We start from the raw sequence: 10,743 nt of genomic DNA, 5'->3' as shown, positions 1-10,743 counted from the left end.
TTTAGTCAATAAAAACCTACAAAGTTTGTAGATTTTAGGATTGAAGATATTGAAGAATAAAGCGAAATTGCAAAAAAGTCGAATGAGTATTTTATTTTATTGTATTTTTTATTTTCTAGGTTATTTTTCTATATGTATGCTTGGAGGCTTAATAAAAAGTTACCTTGAGATTTATAAAGATTTCTAAGGATATATTTTGAATGTTGTTCAAAATAACTGGGAAGTATTAATGGCGATTGTGAGTATTTAGGATTAGGGAAATATTAGGAATCATTAGACACAAATACATGCATTGCGGTCTTGATGTAATGGATGAGCTCAAATGGATTTGTAACATCCCCCTCTGGCACGTATCACAATATTGTCCGCTTTGGGCCACTCGGCACGAGGACTTCCCAGGGGGTCACCCATCCTGGTACTACTCCCGCCCGAGCACGCTTAACTGCAGAGTTCTTATGGGATCTGCTGCCCTCACGGCTTTAAAACGCGTTGTGACAAGGAAGGTATCCATACCCCTTTATAAGGAAATGTTTCGTTCTCCTTCCAAGCCGATATGGGATCAGATCTAACCCACTTTCACCCCCATTATAGGGTTCGACGTCCCTGTCGAACACATCGACCTATGCCCTGGCTCTGATACCAACTTGTAACACCGTGAATTTCAAAATAATTTTTCACAAATTATAAAAACATTTCTCATTTAATTTTCATAAAAACATTAAGTTTAAATCCCAATTCACATTATACAAAATCCCAAGATCATATGTATATCAAAATCCCATGCGTGTGTACAGATCAAGCCGGCGCCTTCCCACGGTCATCGCTAGTACCTGAAACAACAACACTAACACTGTAAGCACAAAGCTTAGTGAGTTCCCCAAAATACCACATAAACATATATTAGCCACTCAAGGCTATAACTCTATGGGTCCGTGCACCCAAACTTTGTGAACCCTCAAGTTCTAACACTGGGAACCTTCCGGTTCCAACTCTATAAACATGCACAGCATAAATCACATAGACATCATGCAGTACAACACATAGCATACCCATAACATACACATACTCTGACACATAACTCTGATTACCTACTCAAGGTAAAGTATAGTGGGAAGACTCACCTCGTATATCTCGATAACTCGCGAATCTGGGAAATCACTCGTGCTCGATCCTCCGAGCTATAATCCTCCTATAACATCATACATCTGTGATTAACACATTTACCACTAAGGTTGACTACCCCTAACAAGTCAACTCTGGTCAACGGTCAACTTTGACTGGACTCGGCGAGTGCACTAGGGCGACTCAGCAAGTCTATACGTATTCACCAACTCTCTAGGATTCTCTTTTGACACGTCGAGTACTCCCCTGAATCGACAGGTTCCACCTGGCATGAATCGCGGGGCCACCACGACTCAACTCGCCGAGTCTCAAGAACAACTCGGTGAGTCCCAGCTCGACTCAATCCAACTGTCAACCTTCTCTAACTCTCCCTGACTCACTGAGTCGACCCTTAACTCGGCAAGACCACTCGCTGAGTGGTTAAGGACAATCTTCATGCTACTCGCCGAGTCTGTTCTTCAGACTCGGTGAGTCCATGCCATGCATCAACCTAAACTAGCTTTTGAGGTCAGATCCGCACCATCCACTCATAGATCTGGCCCTCCTAAGCTTATTCATCATGTAAAGTTCATATCTTGGTTACCATACAACACTTACAAGGCTCTTTTTGGAGAAATGACTTCTAGAATGGCAACCCTAGCCTCCAACCCAAAAGGGAGGACATAAAGCATGACATTAGGGACTCTCTGGACCTACTAAGGTCCAGATCTAGGCACCATATCCCCATGGGACCTCTCACACTTCCAATACAAAGCAAATAAGGCATGAAGAAACCCTAGATTTGACCATGTCAACAAAATACGAAAAATAAGCTCTGAAAGATACCTCAAGAAACCTCCTCTGATGAAATGAAAGAAGATCCAAGCTTCCCAACTCTTCTAGCTTGCCTTTCCTCTTCCTTTCTTGCAAAAACACACAAATTTGGTGAACAATGGCCTCTTTCTTACTCACACGAATCCCTCAGCTGTTTTGGTGCTCTCAAGATCCAGGTAGCCGCAATGAAGGGCCATAAGGTCCTTTAAATAGGGCTTAGGACCGGGAAATTAGGGTTTCATTAAACAGCGAGGACTCGCCGAGTCCATCCCTTGGACTCATCGAGTCCGGGCGCGAACCCGCGTCCTGAACCGCGATCCTACTCGGCGAGTCTAAGCTCCAACTCGCCGAGTCCCCTCACAAAACATTAAAAACATAAGCATAAAAGATACCTGGAAATCCGGGCTGTTACAGGATTGTCTTGTGCGATGTTGGTAGCTAAGGTTTTGATATGATAATATTATGATTTATAAAATCAATTTTGCTTGGGGGCAAGCAAAAGACTAGTGTGGGGTAGTTTGATAACGCCTATTTTATACATATATTTCCGGTATTTTCTTAATATTTTATACTATTTTTTTATATTATTTGGAACTAAATGGTACTTATAATGCTTTGAATTATATTTTACAGATATAACATGTTGCTAGAGCGAAAAGGAAGCAAATGGAGCTGAAAAAGATGCAAAAAGGATATTGTTGGCAACTTGACCCCTAGTCAGGGTTTTGACCATATCTCATGACTCGTTACTTCAATTAACGAGATTCAAAATGTTCCGAAAACTAGACAAAATTTCGGACAACTTTATTGCTTTGACAAAATTCTAATTCACAGCTCTCACAGCATGGAAAAGCGTTTCTATGGCGTGGCAATTTGAAAAAAATTCGTGGACGCGAAGAAAACAGCTCCCACATCGTGGCAACTATTTCTCCATGCGGTGGCGAAGCTGAAACCCATAAATAGAGCCGAAAAGTATCCCTAACGACATATTTTGAACCCTAATTTGTTCCCAACGAAAATAAACCCCCCAAACCGCGATTTTGAGAGTCTAGAAGGCGATCAGAGGGCTGTTAAGCTGATTTGGAGCGAAGATCTGAAGGATTAGAGAGTCGAGTCATGCCGGGAATCATTCGATTTTTTGTGCCACCCATGATTCGCATTCCATTATGATTTTCATTTGTTTTACTTTCTGATTTAGGGCTTCAAAACCCTATTGCTTTTTGTTAGACTAGATCAACATTGAGATTATGGATTAATTTGCTATTCGGAGTATTTATTCTTATTTATTTAATTATGTTTGCTTGATAAAAGATCATTATGTGTTAAAGTTTTAATTTTTTCTGTTTATTGGTGAGTATTATTGGGATTAGATGATCATTCTATCTTGATGTGCTTGAATCATACGCATCTATGATCATTAAATTTTTATGACTAGGATTTTGACCATAAACTAGGGTTAAATAGAAAAGTTGGTTACTTCAATGTGTGAGCTTATATGTGATGATCATTCATGTATATAATAGGTATTATGATCATTAATATCAGTTTATAACTCAAGTCTTGCATAATTCGAGCTTAACACTAGTATGCTTGTTTGTTTGTCCACTTGATCAATGAATGAATGAATTTGTTTTACTAAAGGCTTAGTCTTTTGATAATAAATTCTAATCATATTAGGAATCGGTGAATAATGAATAAATATCCATTGTACTTAGTAGTTAGCCAGTATTTTGAGATGAAATCCAGTCTGAACCAAAGTACCCAAAGTGATTTGTTTTCATTCGGTTTATCTAGTTAGTTAATATGTTGATTTAATTGAGATTTATTTATCAAAAACCCCATTTTATTGCTTTCTTTAATTTAGTATAATCCAGTGTTGCAGAAATCGGCCAAATCGGCGATTAATCGCTAATCGGACCTCCACCGATGAGATTTATTGCTAATCGGCCACTATAATCGGGTTTAGTCAATACAGATCAAAGTTGGAATTAATCGGATCTAATCGGACCTAATCGGGTTTGGTCAACGCAGGTCAAAGTCGGACCTAATCGCCGATTAATCACTTTTTTTTGTAGGATTAAAATTAAATTTATAAATTTTTTAATAATTGTCCTAATAATTAATGGTCCCCGATTAATCTCCCGATTAATCCCCGCCTAGCCGATTAATCCCTAATCGCTAGTCCACCGATTAACGATTTCTACAACCATGGTATAACCTATAATAAAATATTCTAATATTAATTCACTACCGTTTCCCTTGAGTTCGACACATTGGTTATCAAAACTATACTATACTCGATTAGATTCACTACATATAAGGTGTGGTTTAGATGCGATAGACTAAAAAATATAAATAAATAACCAGTGCATTAAAAATACACATCAATGACTCACTTGTACCTCTCACAAAGAGGTATAGACATCAATTTTGTGTCTCTATGATCCATCATGTTTGACTTGTACTACTTTTTAGTGTATTTTAAGCAATGTATTTGGAGTCAATTTTACACTTATGGGTTTGACACCCTAAAAACTACTAATTCATAAGCTAACTTATGAGTTTCAACTAGTTTGTTAAATAGTGTCTAAACATTTGGAATGTTTATCAATTTAAATAGCAAAAGATCGCTCTTTAGAATAAAACAAGCATTAAAGAAAAGAGAAAGATATGTAACGAAGAGGTTTACGACTTATATTAATATGTTTACGTTTTTTTAACTTATAATTAATTGAAAATATAACTCATATAGAGATTTATTTAACATTACATCCACTATTGAAACCATATACTTCAACTTCATAATTTTCCAAACCAACCAACATGATTTAGGTTTTGGTCAAACAGATAAACATCCCTTTTTTCAGACACAAAAATAATAATAATAATAATAATGATAATAATGAACTCATGATTTTCAAAATAGTATAAACTCCACTCTTAAGATGATTGTTTTAAGACCTACTTTCTTTAATAAACTTTGATTAAAATTTATACGTCAATATTAAAGTAATCAGGGTTTTACTAAAGCTATCACATAGGCACCACACCATTTGCCATACAAGTTTTTGTTTTATTGCCTACAACACTCATTTAAAGTGTGTAATAATTTGTATAGTTAATTGCTAGAATCCAGTCATTTGAGATATGATGATAAATTGATTGATAGATTAATGGTTACAATTAAATGATGATAAAAAGATGTAAAAACTAGGTAATAAATGAAAGAGTAATTATAGTTTTGTCCCCTATGGTTTGCTTCAATTTGTATTTTTGGTCTAATTTTTGAAAATTTGATATGGATGGTCCATATTGTTTCCAAATCTTGCACCAAAGGCCCTTAAGGCTAACTCCATTGTATATTTGTTGTTACCGTTAATAAGTCTCCGTTAAATGGGTGTAAAATGACAAAAGTGCTTCTATTCTTGTTTTTTTGTCATTTTTTTAAATGATTGACCATTTCTGCTTCTTTTCATAAAAAATAATAAGAAACCTAAAGATGTTGCACCTCCATTGATATCTCTCTCACCTCCTCTACTCCACCATGAGGAATCTCTCTCTTTCATTGCTTTCTCTATTGGTAATCAATGGCCTAATTGTCTGCCTTTCACATCTATCATTTCTTCCTTGATCCGTCTTTCCTCCACCACCTCTCTCATCTTCCACCATATTTTATCCTCCAACGTCTCCTCCCTTCACCTCCTACCAGGGGTAGTTTTGCTTGGTGTCCAATAGTGACACAGACAACACAAGATCTGTGTGTACACAGTACAAGAATTTTCAAAATTTTTGATTTTTTTGTTATTGTGCTATTACGTAAAAAATTATGTGTCACTGCGTAAGAAAAAAATATCACCCACAACACCTTCTACGAAATCATGCTTCCCACATGACACATGGAACCCTTCTGCCCTTACTTCTAATGTCTCATGTCTTTACCTTCCATGTTGATGCCCTGATTCTTTCCCCTTCAATGGTGGTGATTGGTGTATGTTGGTGATTGGTGGTGGTGATGTTGGTGCAGGATGATGGTGATTAATATCGGTGGTGATGGTGATAGTGATGATGGCGCTGAGCCAATTGCGATCATTTATAAAAATGGTCCTTTTATTTTAGAAAAATAATAGAAAAACAGAAAGTTAAATGAAGGGCATATTGGTCTTTTAATTTGGACATAACGGAGTTAGCCTAAAAGGACATCCGTTGAAAATTTTGGAAACCACAATGACATGCCAAATCAATTTTCTAAAAGTCAAACAAAATGTGGAGATTAAGGATCACCACAAGGACCAAAACTGTAAGTTAAGTTATATTGGTGGTATTATAGGGATTGAAATTTCGAAATAATAGTCAGTGGATTTAATGAGGTTTTGCACGGACTCCCGGGGTACGCGTAGTTGACCTGGCATTTGAGATCCTACGTGGGGGAAAAAAGACACTTGCCACATGTGCAGTTTTGTGACAGAGTGTGGCAGGCCTTGTTATGGCGTGTGATATTCACAGCCCTTCCAAAAGTTAAAAGCAACAACTCAACCCCCACCAATGTAATAAAATAATATAAAATACAATAAATGTAAAATCCCATTATATTTAATACGAGTAAATGTAAATACTCAATAAAGAAAAAAGATTAATCATTTTCAATGGCCGCAATTAATTAACGTCTTTGGGTATATATATATATATATATATATATATATATATATATATATATATATATATATATATATATATATATATATATATATATATATATATATATATATATATATATATATATATATATATATATAAAACTACGATTATAAAACTAATTAAACTTTTATAATAAAATTTTTAATTATTAATCAGTTATTTTAAATAAATTATTAATTAAGAGATATATCAAAAATTTAAAATTATTACAACTTCAAATTTAACATATAATTAGAAAATTTAAATTTGAATTTTGAAATGAGTTGTCTAATATATCTACATGATACATGACATAATATTAATGAGAAGTTATATTAGAGTAACATTTGGCAAAATAATATTAAAACTATATATTTATTAGAATAGAGATAGAGATATATAAACCATTGCTATATGTCGTATTATACATAAACCATTGCTATATATTGCTATATGTCGTATTAGTTATGGTTTAAACGATTTTTCCATAGTTAATCAAGATATTATATAAATTACCATTCAAAGTTTATCATACAAACAAATTTAATATATTTACATATATATATATAACTATATGCTAAAAGCAATATATCTTAGATCAATGTTTATTTTACTTGATATATATCTTCTATACAAGATAACAATATATTATATATTCCTCAAATTCAAGTAATTTATTTGTTATGTTCTATTTACAAAAAAACATAACAATATAATTACCTATTCATTTTAAAAAGGGAAAAAAAAGTTACACATTACCTTAATTGAATATAAAGGTACATACATATACCATCTAATATGATAATTAGACTAAAATATTTCATTAATACTGTAAGCATTTGACCTACATTTGAAAAAGTGTAAAAAAATGTAATATAAAGGAGTATAATTTATGTTATCTAAAAAGTAAATTAATCTATTGAATGAATAATATTACGTATATATAGAATATAAAGCTTTGTGTAAACCCATAAATATATGTTTGTGCCTATATATATAAAAAAGAATGAGAGGCTTTTAATGAGTTGCTTATTAGTTCGAACACCTGTATATAAACCCATGTACTAATGTACTATAGGAAGACTATCAGACCCCATTTCTCAAACTAAGTGAGCTTTCTACTTTCGTCGTTCTACATATATAATGGCTTCAAAAGCCGACGCCGACCACAAACAAAATGGTCACCCTTTACCACCGGAGTGTACGGTGGAAGAGGTGGCGCTGGTGGTGCCTGAAACCGATGACCCGTCGCTACCGGTGCTGACATTCCGGGCATGGACACTCGGAGTTGCCTCATGCACCGTTTTGATTTTTCTAAACACTTTCTTCATATACCGAACTCAGCCGCTAACCATCTCCGCCATCCTCATGCAAATTGCTGTTTTGCCGATCGGAAAATTCATGGCCGCCACCTTGCCGACGAAGGAGTACCGGTTGTTGGGTCGTAGCTTTAGCCTGAACCCGGGTCCGTTTAACATGAAGGAGCATGTGATTATCACGGTGTTCGCCAACTGCGGCGTTTCAATGGGCGGAGGGGATGCGTACTCCATCGGAGCCATTACTGTTATGAAAGCTTATTATCGACAGAGCTTGAATTTTCTCTGTGGTTTGATTATTGTCTTGACTACTCAGGTATAATTAATTAACTCATTAATTAATCTTCATGGGTTTTCTTTAATTCTTCTTATTTCAAATAAGAATTTAATCGATTCGTCTGTCTTTGTTCAGATTGTGGGATATGGATGGGCCGGAATGTTGAGGAGGTACTTGGTTGATCCGGTGGAAATGTGGTGGCCGGCGAATCTTGCTCAGGTGTCTCTCTTCAGGTATGTTTTCAAACTGTTCATCCAATTTAATTATTATTACTTTTAACAATCGATTAAAACCTGATACTTCAAATTTCAACCTTTGTTTGCTAAATATACATTTCAAGAATCGGACTTGATTTCCTCATAAAGTATGACTACTTTTTAATGTTCTTCACTTTAATGATGGCATCAAGAATATCAAGTATTCCATGAGATTGAGTAAATAAAAATGTTGTTCCATATTCCATGACGAGTTGACGACTGTTTTATTGGAGAATTTCGAACTCTTTTCAAAAGTGAAATCAAACAGAATCATTTCTATTCGAAATCAGTTCAATTGATTCTCCTGTTTTGTTTCAGAGCGCTACACGAGAAGGAGACGAAAGCACAGGGAATGACAAGAATGAGATTCTTCATGATCTTCCTGGTTGCAAGCTTTGCATATTACGCATTTCCCGGCTATCTTTTTCCGATCTTGACTTTCTTCTCATGGGTATGTTGGGTTTTTCCGAACAGTATAACAGCACAGCAGATCGGCTCCGGTTACCATGGGCTAGGCGTCGGCGCTTTCACCCTCGATTGGGCAGGAATTTCAGCTTACCATGGAAGCCCACTGGTTACTCCATGGACTTCCATTATCAATGTCGGAGCTGGTTTCATCATGTTCGTTTACATCATCGTCCCACTTTGTTACTGGAAATTCAACACATTTGACGCACAAAAATTTCCCATCTTCTCCAATCAGCTCTTCACATCCACCGGACATAAATACGACACCACAAGAATCTTAACCCCACAATTCGACCTCAACATTGCTGCATATCAGAGTTACAGTAAGCTCTACTTGAGTCCCCTCTTTGCACTTTCAATTGGATCTGGATTCGCGAGATTCACAGCCACCCTCACCCATGTCGCGCTTTTTCATGGCGGGTAAGCAACTGTTCTTCGTTTAATTAAAACATAACAGGCCCTGGTCTCTGAATCCTGATACAATGATCGATAACTTGTAGGGATATATGGAAGCAGAGTAGATCTGCAGCACATAATGTGAAGCTTGATATCCACTCGAAACTAATGAAGACTTACAAACAAGTTCCTCAATGGTGGTACCTGGTGTTGTTGATCGGGAGCATTGCTTTATCGCTAATAATGTGTTTTGTCTGGGCAGAAGATGTTCAGCTCCCATGGTGGGGCTTTCTCTTCGCTTTCTTCTTGGCTTGGATTGTTACTCTCCCCATTGGAGTCATTCAAGCAACCACAAACCAGCAACCTGGATATGACATCATCGCACAGTTCATAATCGGTTATGTGTTACCCGGAAAACCAATCGCAAATCTTCTGTTCAAAATCTACGGGCGAATCAGTACCATTCACGCTCTTTCGTTTCTATCTGATCTTAAACTCGGACACTACATGAAAATCCCACCTAGATCCATGTTCACAGCTCAGGTATATATATGATGTTTCCATGTTACTATTAATTAACAAATCAATCGATATGCGAAAATCGAAACCCTAATTCTATTATCGAAACTGTCAGTTGGTGGGAACGCTAGTTGCAGGGACGGTGAATCTAGCAACATCATGGTGGATGTTGGAGAACGTCGAGAACATATGTGACATTGAAGGTCTTCACCCCGAAAGCCCATGGACGTGCCCGAAGTTCAGGGTTACTTTTGATGCTTCGGTGATATGGGGACTGATCGGACCACAGCGACTGTTCGGACCTGGAGGTTTATACAGAAACCTGGTATGGCTATTCCTCGTCGGAGCATTCTTGCCTGTTCCCGTTTGGATTTTGAGCAAGATTTTCCCTGAGAAGAAATGGATTCCGTTGATCAACATCCCTGTTATCTCCTATGGTTTTGCTGGCATGCCGCCTGCAACTCCTACGAACATTGCAAGTTGGCTTGTGACAGGGATGATCTTTAACTACTTTGTGTTTAAGTACCGGAAACAATGGTGGCAGAAGTACAATTATGTCCTTTCGGCTGCTTTAGATGCTGGGACAGCTTTCATGGGTGTGGTGCTGTTTTTTGCTCTTCAGAACGAAGGTGTTAATTTGAAATGGTGGGGATCCAAACCAGATCACTGTCCTTTGGCAACTTGTCCTATAGCCAAAGGGATTAATGTTACTGGATGTCCAATTTTCTAGGGGTAAGATTGTAATTTTAAATAAGAGGTATGGGCTGTATACTGTGTAATAGTATGTAGTAGAGCCCTTGGTTACTCATAGATTTTGTTAGATGGATGTGGTCTAACCATTTGGTGTTCATTAGTGTATATGTTCCATTACTAGAAATATGTTGCTTCAACATTTCATTAA

The 10,743-nt window shown here is 36.5% G+C and overlaps 1 protein-coding gene across 1 annotated transcript; it reads left to right on the top strand.

The window, feature by feature from the left end:
- Nucleotides 1-7,622: 7,622 nt before the first annotated feature.
- LOC111920790 (oligopeptide transporter 3) lies at nucleotides 7,623-10,743 on the top strand. The gene is made up of 5 exons (XM_023916658.3): nucleotides 7,623-8,241; nucleotides 8,338-8,435; nucleotides 8,778-9,347; nucleotides 9,428-9,866; nucleotides 9,958-10,743. The coding sequence occupies exons 1-5, from the start codon at nucleotides 7,753-7,755 to the stop codon at nucleotides 10,570-10,572; spliced, it is 2,211 nt and encodes a 736-aa protein (XP_023772426.1). The 5' UTR covers nucleotides 7,623-7,752; the 3' UTR covers nucleotides 10,573-10,743.

The sequence above is a fragment of the Lactuca sativa genome, chromosome 7 (assembly GCF_002870075.4).
Source record: "Lactuca sativa cultivar Salinas chromosome 7, Lsat_Salinas_v11, whole genome shotgun sequence".
In the NCBI taxonomy this organism is placed as follows: Eukaryota; Viridiplantae; Streptophyta; class Magnoliopsida; order Asterales; family Asteraceae; genus Lactuca; species Lactuca sativa.
This window is presented reverse-complemented; position numbering and strand designations above follow the sequence as displayed.